At 46.2% G+C, this 18,271-nt stretch overlaps 1 protein-coding gene across 1 annotated transcript; it reads right to left on the reverse strand.

The window, feature by feature from the left end:
• Positions 1–8,681: 8,681 nt before the first annotated feature.
• On the reverse strand, positions 8,682–14,371 carry LOC123828568 (olfactory receptor 10T2-like). The gene is made up of 2 exons (XM_045853620.1): positions 14,272–14,371; positions 8,682–9,635 (listed from the first exon to the last, which is right to left on the reverse strand). Exons 1-2 carry the CDS (start codon positions 14,275–14,277, stop codon positions 8,682–8,684), a joined length of 960 nt encoding a protein of 319 aa, XP_045709576.1. The 5' UTR covers positions 14,278–14,371.
• Positions 14,372–18,271: the final 3,900 nt, after the last annotated feature.

Raw genomic sequence — 18,271 nt, forward strand, 5'->3', positions numbered from 1 at the left:
TAGCAAAACTCCTCCAGTGAATTATCTGAACCTGCTGTCCCTGTGAGCCCTCCTCCTTCCCTTCTTGAACTCTCTAAAACATCCTCTTCCCTTCCACTCTGAGAGCTGTTTTGGATTATTCCAACAGCCTCCAAACTGGTCCCCTCTCCCTTCTGCCTCTCACCCACCAGTGCTACTGCACTCTTCTGCCTATAATAGGATAAAATGCAAACTTCCTAGAAGGGGCTTCTGGACCCAATCAAATTCCTAGAGCCAATAATGAAATAGTGATTATTATTATTTTTTGTCAAGCACATCTTTTGTGCAAGAGGCTGTTTCATGCATTTTTTATATATAACTCATTTAATCCTCACAACATCCATGTAAGGGAGATGTATTATCATTATCCCATTTACTTATTCCTGCAGCCCAGGAATGTGCCTTACTGGGAATCCACAGAAGAGAAAACTGAAATATAGCGAGATTGAGGAACTCGCCCAAGGTCACACAGCTCGCAGGCAAAAGAGGCAGAAAGTGAATTCAGGCAGTGCAGCGGACACCCCAGAGTGGAAGCACCTCAAGAATGGGTACTGTGTTTCAACTACATGGCTTCCCCATGCCTCCAAGTGTAGTGTTTGGGGCCCACTCCGGTCCCCTTGTGCTTATATCAGATTTTATCCTAAGTGAGATGGGGAGCCAGAGGGGGTTTTGAACAGACTAAATTACACAAAACATGCACACATGTTTATAGGGGCCCTATTTGTAACGGCCAAAAACTAGAAAAACCAACATGTTCATGCATAGGTGAATGGTTAAACAGTCTGCAGTTCATCCTCACTGTGGAACATCGCTCAGCAATAAAGCTTGTAGGTTCAGAACAAGTCACAGCAAGTTGTGTCTCTGTGGTAGGAGGATTGTTCTGAGCTGACAGCAACCAAGACCCTGCAGGCTCAAGAGAAATTTCTGCCTCTACTCCCCTTTAACTACTTTAAAAGAATTTGAATTAGAGGCCTTGCCCACAATAAGAGGTTATCAGAAATAACCTTTTTTGACCTGCCTATAGGGCAAAGTTCTAATGACTGAACATATGCTCTTTATCATCCTACAGTGACCTTCCTCCCCTCTGAAGCCACGGAATGTTGTTAAGTGCCTTAGTGCAGAATGTCACATGTGCCTCATTTTCCCTTTCTGTCTTTGAACTTCTCGGGTATGTGCGTTCTCTGACTTTCATGTGTACAGGGTTCCCACCAATATCTATGTAATTCATTTGGCCATTTTCTCTTGCTCATCTGTCTCATGACTATTTGGTTATTAGACCTGCTGAAAGAACCTTGAGGGTAGAGGAAAGTTTCTTTCTCCTCCACAAAGAACAAACTACTGAAACACAGAACAACTTGGATGAATGGCAAAATATTTACGCTCAGATAACAGATGTGTGCTTGCCAGAGGCAGGGGCTGAAGGGGATGCGGGTGAAGGTGGTCAAAGGCTACAAACTTACAGTTGTAAGATAAATAAATCCTAGGGATGTGATATATAGTATGGAGACCACAGTTAAGAATACTGTTTGTATATTGGAAAGTCGCTAAGATCCTACTAAGATGCAGGATCTCTCATCCAAGAGAACTTTTAAGTTGCAAAAAACTTTTGTAACTATGGGGGGTGATGGATGTTGACTAAACATTGTGGTAAGTGTTTTACAATATAAGCATTATCAAAATATTATATTGTACACCTTAAATTTATACAGCGTGGTATGTCAATTATATCTCAATAAAGCTAGAGGGGAAGTATTCTCTATCCACAAGCTCAAGAAAAATTATGCTGAATGAAAGGATCCAATCTCAAAAGGTTATATACAATATGGTACCATTTATATGACATTCTCCAAGTAACAAAACCACAGTGAGAGAGTACACACCAGTGGTTGCTGGAAGTATGGGAAATGAATTGATGTGATAACCACCACATCCATGGCCCTGAAAAGGAAGGGGTGAGTGCTCCTTTGAGCCCTACACCCTTTCCTAAGCCTGGGATTAGATGCAATGGCTGGAGCTAAAAGAGTTACTTTGAACCCAGAGATGGAAGCCATGCTTTAACTAAAGCAGGGCCGCTTTACCAGCCCTGAACCACCCACCTCTAGACTGTTCCATGAGGAAAACATAACATCTATCCAGTTTCAGCTATTGTGTTTCAGCATCTCTTTGTTATAGCAGCTCATACTGCACGATAACTGTATAAAAGTTAATACCAGAAGTTGATTCTGTGGTAATAAGTGCCAAAAATGGTGCTCTGTGATAATAAAAGCCTAAACAATGAGGCATTGACTTAACAACCAGGTCATGAAGACACGGCTACAAGGTGGAAAGCTGGTGATCTCCATTATGTCCCGGCAAACCGGGAGGTAAAACCATGATGTCTTCCACGGCGGGTGAGTGCCTACCGAGTCTGCAGCCCTCTAGCAAGTGGTTGGGAGAAGGCAGGCTATTTGCATGCTTGGTACTTTTTTTAAAGATTTATTTATTTTCAGCGAGAGGGCAAGGGAGGGAAAAAGAGAAGGAGAGAAACATGGATATGTGAGATAAACATAGATCAGTTGCTTCCCTCACACCCCCAACTGGGGATCTGGCCCACAATCCAGGCTTGTGGCCTGACTGGGAATTGAACCAGTGGCCTTTCAGTTCACAGGCCAGTGCACAATCCACTGAGCCACATTGGCCAGGGTGTGTTTGTATTTCTTACCACTGTTAAAAAAAAAGAGGAAGAGAGGTGTCCTGGGCAAGCAGAGTTGGAAGGGACCATAATCATGTTAAGGGAGTCTCTCTCCTTGCAGGCTACAATTTACTGAGTAAATTGACTGAGTCTGGTGATTTGGGGCTCACCGGATAGCAGTGATACAGAGGTGGCTCTGAGGAGGCAATTATAGCAAGAGATTGTGCCTTTGTCAACAGCCTCAAGAAAACACCAAGGTCCAAGCATAGAGGCCAGGAAATCAGTGAGGGCAGCATTCAGGCTTGAGGACTGGGTCACATGGATGAGCCTTGAAGACATGATGCTAAGTGAAAGAAGGCAGTCACAAAAAGGCAAATACCAAATGTTTCTACTAATATGAGGTACTTAATGCATTCAAAATCATAAAGACAGGCAGGCAATATACTGACAGTTGCCAGTGACTAGGGGGAGGGGAATGGGGAGTTAGGGTTTAAATGGGGACAGTTTCAGTTTTACAAGGTACCGGCAGGTAAATTCTGGAAATAGGTGGTGGTGATGGCTGCTCATTCATATGAATGTATTTTTTTCTTTTTTTTTTAAATCGATTTGAGAGAGAAGGGGAGAAAGAGAGAAATGCTGATTTGTTGTTCCACTTATTTATGCATTTGTTGGTTGTCCCTTCTGTGCCCTGACCAGGGATCAAACCCACAACCTTAGCCTATCAGAAAGATGCTCGAACCAACTGAGCTACCCAGCCAGGGCATGTGAATGTATTTAATGGCACTGAATGTACACTTAAACTAGTTAAAATGGTCAATTTTGAGTAACGCCGCTGTGAACATAGGTGCACCACACTGCCTTGAGGCCCTGCTTTCAATTCTTTTGGATGTATGTCCAGAAGTTGAATTGCTAGATCATATGGTAGTTCTGTTTTTTTATTGTTTGAGGAGCCCCCATGCTGGTTTCCACAGCAGCTGCACCATTGCACATTCCTGCTGGGGGTGCACACGGGTTCTAGTTTCTCCCATCCTCATCAACACTTGTTATTTTTCTGGGGGGTTTCTACTAACTATCCTGACAGAAGTGACAGCATAACTTTTATTTCATCATTTTTGCCAACAGCCATTCTTTCCTTAATGTTGCAAGTGCTTCCCCGAGGAAAGAGAGTGAAAGCCCTATCCTGACACAGACGCACATGTCAAATTCTGTTTTTGCAAAGAGGAGGTGAGGTGGCCCAGGCACACTAGAGGAACACGACAACCCATGTTTCCCAACACGCTACTCATGTACTGTTTCTGACTGCCTGGTTTCTAGATCAACCACCCAATTCCCACAAAATGGTATCAGCAGGAAATGAGTGAAGACGGTTTCAGTGGAGGCCACGGGGACAGAGGACAGTGAGGAGCCTCCCAGAGGACAAAGCTGGATATGGAAAGAAAATGAGCCACCTTTACTCCCTATAACTTTTTCAATCTTGCCCCTCAGTCTTTGGCTTCTGGATAGTAGCAATGGGAGGGATGGGAAGAAAAACTGTTTCAGCTTGAGGGGTGGGCTTTTGGCTGCAAGTATCAAAAAACCCAAATGCAAGTGGGTTTCAATGATACCCATAAATAAAGTTGACAATTTATTCTTTTACATACCAAGAAATGTCATGGTGTACAGAGTTTTTTCATCTTTTATGCTCTGCCATTCTTGGATGTTGAGTCACAAGGTAGGTGCAGAAGCTCCAGATATCACCTTTTCACTCACACTCAAATAGAGTCAAGAAAAGAAATTATCACCCTAGCTGGGGTGGCTCAGTGGATTGGGCGCCAGCCTGTGACTCAAAGGGTCACTGGTTCAATTCCCAGTCAGGACACATACCTGGGTTGCAGGCCAGTCCCCAGTGGGGGGATGCATGAGAGGCAGCCACGCATTGGTGTTTCTCTCCCTCTCTCCCTCCCTTCTCACTCTAAAAATAAATAAATAAAATCTTTTTTTAAGTAAAATATATACATAATGTCTCTTCTCACAGCTTCTTTAATGCAAGGAAACTGCAGAATCCCCCTTTGCTGATTTTGCTCCCACTCATAGTGGACAGAACTGAGTCATGTGCCCTTTAACATCACTCTCTAGCAAGAGAATGGAGTGATTATGTTTGGCTTGTAATAATCAAAATTCTTATCTCTGGGGCTAGCAAAAGTCCAACTCCTGAGATCTCCCAGAGACCTAATCTAAAGCAGGGTTCTGTTAGCAAGAAGTAAGAGAGAAAATGGATGCTGAGTTAGCCAACCTATACCGTAGGCTCTTCCTCGAGTTCACACCGGGGAGAAGAAGGCCCTCGATGTGCCTCCTCCCCCACACACACATCCCTTGTTAGTTATCTATTAGTTAGCTATTAGTTATGTATCGTGGCATAACAGATTACCCCACAGTCAGTGACTTAAAAGCACATGTGTTTATTATCTCAAAGTTTCTGTGTGGTAGGAATCTAAACACGGCTTAACTGGGACCCCTGCTTCACACTATCTTATTTTGTCCAGGGCTCAGTTCTTATCTGAAAGCTCAAATGGAGAAAACTCTTTTCCTAATTCTCTTCTTTGTTTGTGGGCTGGAGTCAGTTCCTCAAGAGCTGCTGGGCTAAGAGCCCCAGTTCCTCCCCGTTGGCTGGAGGCCACTCGAACACAGAACTTGCTCCGTCAAAGCTGGCAAGGGGGAGAGGTGCTAGCAAGACAGAAGTCAGAGGCCTTGTGGCTTGATCATGAAAGTAACATCCCCTCAATATTTCCATATTTTGTTGGTCAGAATCAAGTCACTCGAAGGGAGGAAAATACATGAGGTCATGGGCACCGACAGGTAGGATCCCTGGAGACCATCTTAAAGGCCCACTCCTCCCTCTGCCCACTCTTATAGATTTCAGGGTACCAGTGCCTGACCACTTGTTTCCCCAGCATCCACCTCCACCCTCTCCTCTCTCCTCCTGGTACAGAAAGGCTTTCCCCGCCCCTTCCTGAAGGAGGCGTCACTCTCTTTTGGTCACAGGACAACAATAGCAGAATAATTCCCTATTTAATGGGGAAAAGGAGAAGATTTCAACAAGCATATCTGTTTGGGTTTTTCAGACTTTTAGCCCTTTGAGAGTCACATCGTCATATGCACGCCGAGCTATGCTAAATGAATGGCAGAGTTAGAAAGCAAAGAAGCAAGGGGAGGTATCTCCAAGGCGAAGCACAGGGGTCCGCGTGAGAAGGCAGCATTGCCACAGAGGGTGGTAGGTTTCCCTAACATGATCAGAGGTGGGTAGAGAGGGAGAGTTCTCAGATTTTTCTCTCTCCTTTTTTAAAAGAGATTCTACTTGTAAGTTTTTCAGCCAGGATCTAACAGGAAATGAGTGACACACTCCTAATGGAAAACACAGGGACAGATTCTTAAAGGGGCTGTTCATGAAGGTGAGAGCAGAGTGAGGGGCTAGTGAAGCAGCCCAGAGCTAGCAAAACTGGAGAGCTATTAACACTTACAGTGCCTGAAGGTGCACAGGACAGCCACCCAGAGAAAGCAGCTATGTGGAAGGAACCGTGGTCTCTGCCTGAGAGAGCAGCCACTCATGCCAACCAGGTAGGCAGCAATCTGGGAGAGTACAACCCTGACCTTCTCTCCTCCTGTCCTCTGCCTCCTGCCTGTTCCCGCCATTGGCCAAACCCAACCGAAAGCCAGAGGGCAGAGAACTGTCAGCCTGGTCCATACAGGTTGCAGGTTGGTCTGCTGAGACTCGGAGCAGAGCAGAGAAGGGGGGACACGTCAGGACAAGAGGAAGGTGCAGCACATTAAACACAGACCATAGTTTCCTGGGAGATGTGGCAGGAGACCCACCAGCAGTGTTTAGCTTGATTTTTTTTTCTAGTTCCTTGAGGTATAAAGTTATATTGTTGATTTGGGACCTTTCTTATTTTTTAATGTAAGCACTTACCGTTATGAGTTTCTCTCTGAGCACTGTTTTTGCTATATCCTGTAAGTTTTGGTATATTGTGTTTTTATTTGCATTCATCTCAAAGTATTTTCTAATCTAACTCATAATTTCTTATTTCTGTTGGTTAAAAATGTGTTGTTGCCCTTGCTGTGGTTGGAGCATTGTCCAGTACACCAAAAGGTTGGGGATTCGATCCCCGGTTAGGGCACATGTCTAGGTTGCAGATTCAATCCCGTCGGGGCGCATATGGGAGGCAACCAAGCAATGTTTCTGTCTCCTGTAGATACCGCTCTCTCTCTCTCTCTCCCCTCCTCCTTCCTCTCTCTCTAGAATGAATAAACATATACATTCAAAAAAAATGTTTTGTTTACTTCTGGCTGATGTGGTTTAGTGGACTGAGCACCAGCCAGCAAACCAAAGGGTCAACAGTTTGATTCCCAGTTGGGGCACATGCCTGGGCTACAGGCCAGGTCCCTGGTTGGGGGTGGGCAAGATGCAACCAATAGATGTGTCTCTCTCACATTGATGTTTCTCCCCCTGTCTTTCTCCCTCCCTTCCCCTCTTTCTAAAAAAAAAAAAGTAAGTAAATAAAATCTTTTAAAAAAATTTTAAAGAATGTGTTGTTTAATTGCCACATATTTGTGAAGTATCCAGTTTTCCTTCTGTTACTGATTTCTCATGTCATTTCACTGGGGTCAGAGAAGATAGTTTGGCTGATTTCAGTCCATCGCCAGGGTTTAATTATACAAAAGTGAACTACAAAACCACAGTGAGATACCATTTGGCATCGAGTAGGATAGCAATAAATTTTTTTAATGGAACATAACAAGAGTTGGCAACCATGTGTAAAAACTGCAATGCTCATACACTGCTGATAGGAACATACAGTGCTATGGAAAGCAGTTTGGTGAATCCTCATGAAACAAATAATTACCTTATGATCCAATAATTCCACTCCTAGGTACCGACCCAAACAACTGAAAACAGGGACTCACACAGATGCTTACATGCAAACAGTCATAGCAGCATTGTTCACAGTAGCCAACAGGTAGAAACAACCCAAGTTTCCTAACAGATAAATGGATAAGCAGAATGTATGTCCATGCAATGGCAAACTCAGCCATCAAAAAAATGAGGTTCTGATACATGTTACAACTTGGATGAACCTTCAAAACATAAAGCTAAGTGAAATAAGCCAGACACAAAAGGACATATATTAAATTATTTCACTTATATCAAACACCCAGAATGACAAATCCATAGTAACGGAAAGTAGATTAGCAGTTACCAGAGACTGGGAGGAGGGGAAATGGGGAGTCGTTGCCGAATGGGTACAGAGTTTCGGTTTCAGATGGGAAAAAGTCTGGGAAACAGACTATAGAGATGGTTGCACAAGGTTGTAAATGTAATTAATGCCACTGAATGGTGCACTAAACAAATTTTGATTTATATATATATATATATATATTTTTATCACGATAAAATTTTTTAAATTCTCCCTTCCTTCTTTTTTTCCCATCATTGCAACAAAGAAACATAGGCTCCAAAGGAAAGAGAGGCGGAGGACAATCGTGAAAACAACAGCAGTTGAGTGCGCAATCCCACAGGAAAAAGTAAGGGCAGCCTTGGGTTGGTGGCAAACAGCGCCCCTCCAAAAAAAATCAGAGAAGTTCCGAATAAGACAAAATAAAGGGGTGCTGGTCCTGGTATCAGTCCCTGCTCACTGCTGCCTAAATTACTATCTTCCACGGCCTGTCAAGGTTGGGCAGGGCCATTGGGGCCCTCCACAGGCAACTATCCTGCATCTCAGACCGTATTGCACTCCACCCGCCACCCCCACAAAGCCAAGGTAATCAAGAAGAAAGGAAAAGGAAGCCTTTACCGAGTGCGTGCTAGGTCTCAGGAACTGTTTGTTCATTGCCTCATGAAATAGCGCATTTCATTTAAGGTTCTGGGAGCGGCTCCCGTTTTCCAGGTGAGGAAACTGAATGTCGGGCGGGGGCACACGGTCACGGGAAAGCCAGAGCAGGATTGCAGAGCAAGCGGTTATTTAGAAACCCCGCAGCTTCGTGCCAGCGTCCTCCTCAGAGCCACCCTCACCTCCTTGTTGCGCAGGGTGTACGCCACGGGGTTCAGCAGCGGCGTCACCACCGTGTAGAAGACAGCCACCAGGCGGTCCTGGTCAGGGTTTCCTCCAGACTGCGGCCGCAGGTAGATGATGGAGGCGCAGCCGAAGTGCACAATGACCACCGTGAGGTGGGCTGCGCAGGTGGAGAAGGCCCTGTGGCGGCCGGCGGCCGAGCGGATCCTCAGGATGGCAGCCCCGATGAGGGCGTAGGAGAGGAGGATGAGGAGGAAGGAGACCAGCACAACGAGGACGCTGAGGAAGAAGATGGCCAGAGCTTTGCCTGCACTCTCCCCGCAGCTAAGCTTCAGCACTGGGGCGATATCGCAGAAGAAGTGCTCCACACGGTTGCTGTTGCAGAAAGGTGAGGAGAAGATCATGCTGGTCTCGATCAAGGCCACTGAGAGCCCCCCACAGAAAACCAGGGCTCCCAGGCAGAGACAGACTGTAGGCCTCATGATCACCGAGTAGTGCAGAGGGTGGCAGATGGCTACATAGCGGTCGTAGCCCATCAGGGTCAGGAGGAAGCAGTGGCTGCAACCCAGACCCAGGAAGAAGAACATCTGTGCCCAGCAGACGGCGATGGGGATGGCTTGGCTCTCCATGAGCAGGTGGGCCAGCATGTTAGGGATGGTGACCAGCGTGTAGCAGGTCTCGGAGAGGGACAGCACTGCCAGGAAGCGGTACATGGGTGTGTGAAGGCTCCGATCCACATGGATAATGGTGATGATGGTGACATTGCCGCTGAGGGTGACTAGGTACATGAGGAAGAACAGCGTGAAAAGGGTGGTCCTCAGGCCTGGGAGGCTGGAGAAACCCACCAGCACAAACTCCGTCACCAGCCAGGTGGCATTTTCCCACTGCTTTTTAGGAGTCTGAGAAGAAAAGACAGGGTAAATGCAATAGAGCAAATGACTAAGGATCTCCCTCACAGCTGGGATTGGCAGGGCGAGAGAATCATCCTTGTTTTACAAAGAAGAAAAGAGAGACTCAGAAATGATGTCACTTGTTTTCCTAATATCATCCAGCTAGCAAGTGTCTCTTCAATAACAAGAAATCGTAGATATGGAGACAACCTGAGTGCCCATCAGCGGCTGAGTGGGCCATGGAGATGTGGTGATATGAACAGTGGAATATTTATTCAGTCATGAGAAAGACTGAAACCCCACCATGTGCATGGACGGACCTCAAGGGCCTTACTCTAAGTCACAGGTGGCAAACACAAGGCCCGCGGGCCGAACCTGGCCCTCCACCTTGTTTCATCCAGCCCAGCAGCACTGAGCTCTCACTTAATTGTTAAGGGTAGTTACATTTATACAGTCTAAAATTACATTTGGCCTTTAAAGGCAACAATCAGCCAATCAGCCAGGAGGCTGATGTGGCCTCCAGTGAAAATGAGTTTGACACCCCTGCACTCAGTGAAACGCGTCAGACAAAAAAAGACAAATACCTTATGATCGCACTCATATGTGGAATCTGAAAGAGTTAAACTCATAAAAAACAGTAAGGAGAGGAGAGATGTTTACGGGTACAAACTTGCAAACAGTAGATAAATAAGTCCTAGAGCTCTAATGCACAGTAGAGTGAATACAGACAACAATACTGTGTTATAATTATCAAACTTGCTAAAAGACTAGATCTTAATTATTCCCACCACACATACACAAAGACAATTCTGTGACGGGACAGAGGTGCTAATTATTGCTACAATGGCAACTATATTACAACATATAAATGTATCAAATTAACATGTTATACACCTTAAACTTAAACAATGTTATATGTCAAATACATTTCAATTTTTTAAAAAGAAAAGAAAATTACAGGAACCTATAAGGAGTAGATATTTGGAGTAGGGAGAGATAGTGAGCATACTATTGCTTTAATATGAGTCCCCTAGAACCATATCCTGAGGAAAGAATTCAAGAGCAAATAGTTTATCTGGGACATGACCTCCCAAAACACAGGTAGGGGAGTGGAGGAAGGAAACAGATAACAGAAGGTAGTTTGTCAAGAAAATCACCATCATGGGCAACGAGAATTTCACTCTGGTGTGTTTATGCATGAACCCCGCCTTTGTCATTGCTTGGGAGTTTCTGCCAGAAGACAGTAATCTCCCAGCACTTCCCACTTGCCACGTGTACAGGGAATTCAAGGAAATAATAAAAGCCAAGGGGATGTGGGCCAAGAATTTACAGTGTCTGCTACAGACCCGAGAACCGGAGAAAGAACAAGAGCAAGAACCCAAGAAAGACAAAGCTTCTGTCATTGTCATTTTCAAAATTTACTTAAATTTTATCAAAACTTAGTTTTTTTATACTTTAAGTCTGCAGTGATGTAAACATGAAGACAATCTTCAACCCTACCGCTTTGTTTATCTCTTCTGATCTCAAAAAGAAATTTCACCAACTTTATGGGCCCCCTTAATAGAACTGGGGGCCCTGGGCTTTGTGCCCAATGGACTTACCTCTACTCATTAAGTGGAAAGTAACTCTGAAATGCCCAACCATTTTAATTCAAATTATGAGACTTCAGTAGGAATCCTGAATTGTTATCATTGATTCCTCTATCTCAGGGGGAAAAAATCTATCTTGGGGTGTTTTTGAGAGCATTTGTACTCATTTGGAACATGGGACGCTGTCTGAAGGGAAATGGTCCTAATGCAATCTTTCCCTGCTTATCAAAAGTTCATTGGTTCAGAGATAAACATAGCTCAGCCTGGAGATCCTCCAGCACACCACCAGAGTCCCGATTTATCTGCCATCTAGTGGCACTTGGGGTAATCTGCAAGTCAGTGATCCTCACAGGAAGAGGGGGAAAAAATGAATGGCTCTGCCCCTAAAAAGACTCATCCACAGCAAGGGAGCAGAAGAAATGGACAATGATCATTTAAATGCTTTGGAAGTTTCCTGTAAGTTCAATTCTGGCAAAGCAAATTTTAGATTTTAGCTCTAAAAATATAGAAGAAAACAACAAAAATGTGGTTGGTCAACACTCTGGCCAGCGTGGCTCGGTTGGGCATTATCCTGTAAACTGAAAGGTCGCCATTTCAGTTCCCAGTCAGGGCACGTGCCTGGGTTGTGGGTTCAATCCTCAGTCAGGGCACGTGTAAGAGACAACTGATTGATGTCTCTTACATAAAGTCTTATAAAGACTTTAAATGTCTCTTACAACGTCTTTAACTCTTGAGTTCTCCTATCACTTGCTCCAGAGACATTCTGGTTACATTTCTCACATCAATGTTTCTCTCCCTCTTTCTCCATCCCTTCCTCTCTCTCTCTAGAATCAATAAAAGATTTCTTTAAGTGCTTGTGAAAGCAGAAAGTCAGCACTGGTGCTGCCTGTCACCAGCAGAACTAATCAGTTCAGCAGGGATTGAATCTGTATGGGTTCTGTATTGAGATGCCAGCAAAGATGGCAGGTGTGTGCCCTAAAATCCATCTTAACATCTCATCTCAAGCTGACCTTTCTATAAGGAAAAGAAAAGGGTAGGTAAGGGGTTTGGAGAAAAGGTCAATTAGGTAAGAGTTGCAGTCCAGCTGCGATTTTCCTAGTATTTCTTTACTTGCTGAGCAACAGTTCTTTATCTGCCTCTGGAAGACATCCCCTCCCCGGAACCCAGTGGCCCCAGGCCCCCTGGGGCACAAAGGTCGAATTGCTCCTCAGCCTCCCGGAGTCACATAGGCCAGGTGTTCTGGCTCCGGGAACAGCAGCTTTCCACAGGCGTGAATCACTTAAGCCTCTCAGCTGGAACCATGGCTAAAATATTTAATTCTTTTTTAAAATTTTTATTAATTTTATTTTTAGAAAGAGGGGAGGGAGGGAGAGAGGGAGAGAAAGATTGACTGGTTGCCTCCTGCACGCTCCCAACTGGGGACCCGGCCCACCAACCAGGCATGTGCCCTGAAGTGTACAGGCCTACACTCAATAGACAGAGCACCGGCCAGGGCTAAAGTCTTTAACTCTTGAGTTCTCCTATCACTTGCTCCAGAGACATTCTGGTTACAAAGATAAGACCTGGCCAGGTGGCTCAGTTGGTTGTACATCCAAAAGTTGGGGGTTGGCTTCCCCGTCAGAGCACAGACCCAGGCTGCTGGTTCGATCCTGTGGGGTGCGTGTGGGAGGCGGCCAACGTCTCTCTCTTTCCCTCCCTTCCTCTCTCCAAAAAAAATCAATAAACATCCACAGGTGAGAATTGTTTTTTAAAAAACTGAATGTGAAAAAAAAGAAAAGATAAGACAAGTCAGGACCATTGAAGAACTTAACAGAAGCAAATAGGCAATGAGGAGGATGCCTATTTTTTTTTTTCAGGAAGAAAGGAAAAGCAGTTAGCAGGAAGCAAGCAGCCGTGTTGATGAAGCCCAGGGGTGCACACGGTTTCTGTACAAGCTGTGTCACACATGTAAGCGAGTGTCGTGGCTGTGTTTCAATAAAGCTGTATTTACAAAAACAGGCAATAGAGCGGATTTGGCCCTGAGGGTGCAGTTTGCCAACCCCTGACCTGGCACGAGTAAACCTAAAAGAATATGCAGTGTAGGAAAACTCCAGTGAGACCCTCTAAAGGGTTTGCTATGAAAAAACAAGGGAAGCCTGACTTGAAAGCTTCAGAAACTAAAGCAAAATGCAAGTCCAGAAACACAAATCTCTGCCTCCACTTAGGAAATCCAGATCTGAGAAGCAGCACACTGGGCAATACACCCAGAGCATACATCTGAAAGGGACCCTTTTATGTAACTTAATATCAGAGAAGTGAAGTTACTGTAACTTAACTTCAGAGCCCTTATAGAAAGGGAATGATAAGAACTCAATTACCTAGAAGACTTCACAGAGCAAGAAGTATTCAGGCATGACTATCAAAAAACACAGTTTCTGAATATCATGAAACATTGTTAATGCATGAATAGGTAAAACAAAAATTGATTTTTTTCTCACTCTCTCTCTTCCCCCTCCCTCTCTCCAAAAATCAATCAATAAAAATACATGAAATATATATGTAAATAATTTCTGAATATCATGAAACACAGTTAAATTGAAACAAATTTACAGGCAAACTGCAAACTAGAAAAGGCTGTGATCCTAAAAAGTGTTTAGTAACTCTATAATCATTAGGAAGAAATGAAAACTTCCAGTTCTAAATCAGTCCTGGGGATGTAATGTACGGCATGGTGTCTGTAGCACTGCATTGTATATTGTAAAGTTGCTATGAGAGTAAGTCTTAAAAGTCCTCATCACAAGAAAAAAAATTGGAACTATGTGTGGTGACAGATGTTTACTGCACTTGTTGGGTTGGTCATTTTCAAATATGTACACATATCAATCTTACATCTGAAATTAATACCTTACAATTCAACTATACTTAAATTTAAAAAGAAGAAGAAGAAAATGAACACCCAGGCCCCCTCCCAAAATTCATGAAATCAAATTAAGGCTCATATACCATATGACTGAGTATTTAAAATTAACAAACAGCTCAATGAAATATGTTCTAACTCCTCACATTGAGAAACATACCTTCATAATTACCTGGAAATGGCTTACAGGAACAAGTCAGACCTTCCCGGGCGTCTTGAAGATGCCTTCAGTGTAGGAGGCTGTTCTACCACAATTACCCAACTTCTACCCACATGCCTCCAGGGACTCCCTGAGAAACATTCCATGACAAAGAGCAGAAATTCTCAGCTCAAAACAGCCCTTCTGTGACCTGAGCTCTGGAATCAGACAGGCCTACATTTGAAGGTTGGTGCCTTCTTACTGGGGGCAGTATGACCCTGGGCATCTGGTTTTGCCCCATGAGCCTTATCTGTGAAAGTGGAGACTGCCCTGGCTGGGTGGTGGCTCAGGTGGTTAGAGCATGAGCTGCATGCACCAAAACATTGCACGTTCGATCCCCGGTCAGGGCACATGAAGCTGATCTCTCTCTCTCTCTCTCTCTCTCTCTCTCTCTCTCTCTCTCTCAGTGATGTCTCTCCCCACCCTCAATCAATAAAAATATCCTCAGGTGTGGAGACTGATCCTGTGAGCTCACAAATAATTTCATAAGATTCCCTGAACAATGCTGTAAACCCTTTGGTCTCAGACTCCTTGCGAGGAGAAACAGGATTGTTCTTGGCTTTGCACTGCTGGGGAAGGGGAGCACTGACGGGATGATCTGCTCACATTCTCACCATTGAGGTACCAAAGCCAGAGTGCAGAGCCAGGAGTCTGTCTCTGGAAGCAGTGCTTTAAGGGGCTGCGGGTTTGCGGGCTCACCTTTCTTTCATTCTACACACACATTGAGCACCTGTTCTGTGCTGGGAGCTGTTCTGGGCACTGAGGACACAGCAGGGAACTAAACAGATGGAGATCCCAGCCTTGGAGGAGCAGAACGTTCTAGAGGGCATAAGCAACGCACGTGATAGTGAAACTACATATCAGAAAATAAGTGCTACAGAGAAAGATAAGCGGAGCACTTAATCGAGGGATCTGAGGAGGGCTGCAGTTTTACATCGGATGGTCAGGGAAGGGCTTGTTGGGGGTTAATGTGCAGTCGCCCTGGAATTTCTTGTTTCCCCTCCCTCATGTTCAGATCTCACAGCTGGGGCTGGGGATGGGCCCAGGTGGCTTCTCCAGACAGGCAAAGGCCCTGAATTCACACTTGAAAGAAATGAGCAAATCAGTCCAGACGCTATTAAGGGGAGAGTGTCCTAGGTGGAAGCGACAGCCAGCGCAAAGCTGTGAGACTGAACTGTGCAGGGAACAGCAGCAGCAAGGGGAAAGAGGGACAGAAAGAGTGAGTGTGAGGCAGGAAGGCAAGGGCAGAGAGCGAGGAGAGCTTGTTCCGTGGGGCCTTGTGGGTCGAAGTGAGAACTTCGGCTTCTGCACCGAGTGACGTGGAAGCCATGGAGGGCTGGGAGCAGAGCAGGGGTGTGACCTAACTCAGGTGTGCCCAGGTGCCCTCTGGCCGCTGGGGGAGAACAGAGTTCAGGGAACATGGGTGGGGAGGACGGGAGCTGGAGTGGGGTGGGGACCGTGGAGGTGGTGAGATGGCGAATTACAGACAGATCGTGCAGGTGGAGCCCAGTGAATTTCCTGACAGGCTGAGGTGTGGGTGTGAAGGGCAGGGTGTGGGAGCTGGAGTGCGGCAGCAGGAGGGCGGGTGGGACCCAGCCAGCCAGGAGTCAGAGGGGACCAACTCTTCAGCTCGGGGAATGCCGGGGGCAGACACACACCCAGCCTGGTGGCTCATGCAGACAGCCAGGCCCCAGTCCACCCTCCCCACAGAAGTGGCACCTGTGCCAGCCCCCTGCAGTCACCCCAGAAAGAAGGAAGAAGAGGGACTTCCCAAATGGGGCTGACATTTAACCCTGCAATATCTGAGAAGTCGTGACTCTGAGTTTGCCTCAAGGTGTCCAAATTGTGACAAAAGGAAGTCAGGTTACAGGACTAGAAAGTTCCTTATTTTCATACCTAGAACCTATGAAAATTGCACCTATGGAGAGATCCCCAGGCTAGCTGTCTGCTTGGTGGGAGGGTAAGAGGGAGCCCGTGGGTGCTGAGCTCAGGGGCAAGCCCATGCCACTTCCACAGTGAGGGTAAGGAACAAGGAACATAGGGGGTTAGGGTCTGGAGTCTTTTCCTCTTTCTTCTCATCAGGAGGCACCCCTCCCTCAAAAGCAGAAGTGCCATCCCACCACCTTTGAGCCCTTGCCACTGAATGACTCTATGTGGGTATGTGTGCGTTCATGCCTATGAAGCTCCCAGGTACATGTGTGCATGTCTGTGCCTGCTGCTTGCAGGCACGTGTGTGTGCACTTGGTACCCTGTGTGCTCAGACCACACATGAGCTGGGGGTAGGTTTGGGGTGGCTTCCCCAGCCCAGCAAAGACCCCGAATACACACTCACCATGGCCAAGGTTCTTGTCTGCCTGCATCGCTCACTGCTCACCACCTGAGAGGGGAGGGGCTGAGGACCTGGGTCCTTTTATATAGGGGGTCCCTAGAGCTGCTGTCCCAGGGACCCCCAGCCACTAACAAGCCCCCCCAGCCACTAACAAGCCCCCCAGGGCTCAGGCTGATGACACCCTGAGGGTTTTTTCCCTCCTGGAAACTAGAGACCCCAGGGTCTGCTTCTCCAGCCCCCAGGCTCTCATGGCAAAAAATAGGAAAAGACTAATTATGATTTCTTCTTGTGAGTAGCTGTCACAAATGCACTCCTCACTTTATCAGTGCTCCCCAGGGCCCTCAGTGTCCGCTGCGTGCTGGGCAAGGCTGCTACCCCGGGAAAATGCATCCCAGCCTGCCCTCAAGGCAGGAAGGAAGAAGTGGATCACTTGATGTTGTTACACAAATGTCGCCCCACTTAACTTCTCAGAGTGACTGAAGCCCCTCCATCCCTCTCTCTTGGCTGTCCCCAGAATTCATTAGTTGCTAAGTCTTCTCTACTCTTCCTCCTCCATTTCCCCATCCCCTCCATGTGCCCTAACTCAAGCTGCAACATTCTCCCCTATTGCAAAATCTCGCAGTATCGCCTTCATCTAGTCTGTCCTCTGCACTGGCCACCAGAACAAGGGCTCCAGCTGTGTGCCCTCTCTATTCTGGAACCTTCCATGGCTCCCCGCTGCCCTCAAAGTTTAAAATTCTCTGTCTTCACATGTATGATTCTTGTGATCTGGCCCCTGGTAACTTCTCCAGTTCCAAATCCAGCCACTGTTCCGTGCAAACCAACACACGTCCATGTGTTAAATTAATAAGGAAGGGAGGCGTAACCACAGCCATTCCAAATTGCTAACCCTTCTTGTGAGATGTCCATGCCGTGTCACACCGGTTTGCCCCTCCCCTCCTCCGAACCTGCTGGCAAACTCCTGGTCCCCCTGAAAGACACATCCCCAGTATAAGAAAGATCTACACACACCTTTATCCGTTCATCTGCTGACGGACATTAGGTTGTTTGCATATTCTGGCAAATGTGCACCTTGCTGCAGTGCACACAAGAGCTCTAGCTGAGAAATTCAACCTCATGAACTGAATGTCATGACTGGACATGAGTACAGTCTCATGATTTTGCAAACTCCCACTGTGTACCAACACCTGCCGTATCTTGAGTTCTCCCAGAAGCAGAGGCAAAGATGTGAGTAGAAGTAGGTTTATTTTCAAGGTGATCCCAGAAAATACAAGCAGGGGAGTGATGAGAAAAGACGGGAAAAAAGCTAACAGAGCCTGTGTCACCAGGCAATGCCTTGTGTGGCAGCTGGGGTTCCTTCCACTGGAACCCCCTAGGAAGCAGCAGGGGGTATTTATTAGTTGCTTCCACAGAATTCCTGCTTCTACAAACCTGATTGCCCCCCAGGTTCCCCCAACCCCGGTTCCAGGGCACAGACTGATTGCTTTAAGGAATCAGTGCTTCCCATATCCCATGGCCATAGTGACTGAATAGAGCAGCCGTGCTGAAAAGCAGTGCCCACCACCAACACCACGGGACAACTGGCAATGCCTGGAGACACTTTTGGTTGTCACAGTGAAGGAGCATCTAGTG

The sequence above is a fragment of the Phyllostomus hastatus genome, unplaced genomic scaffold (assembly GCF_019186645.2).
Source record: "Phyllostomus hastatus isolate PE091 unplaced genomic scaffold, TTU_PhHast_1.1 phas_contig_98, whole genome shotgun sequence".
NCBI classification, from domain to species: domain Eukaryota; kingdom Metazoa; phylum Chordata; class Mammalia; order Chiroptera; family Phyllostomidae; genus Phyllostomus; species Phyllostomus hastatus.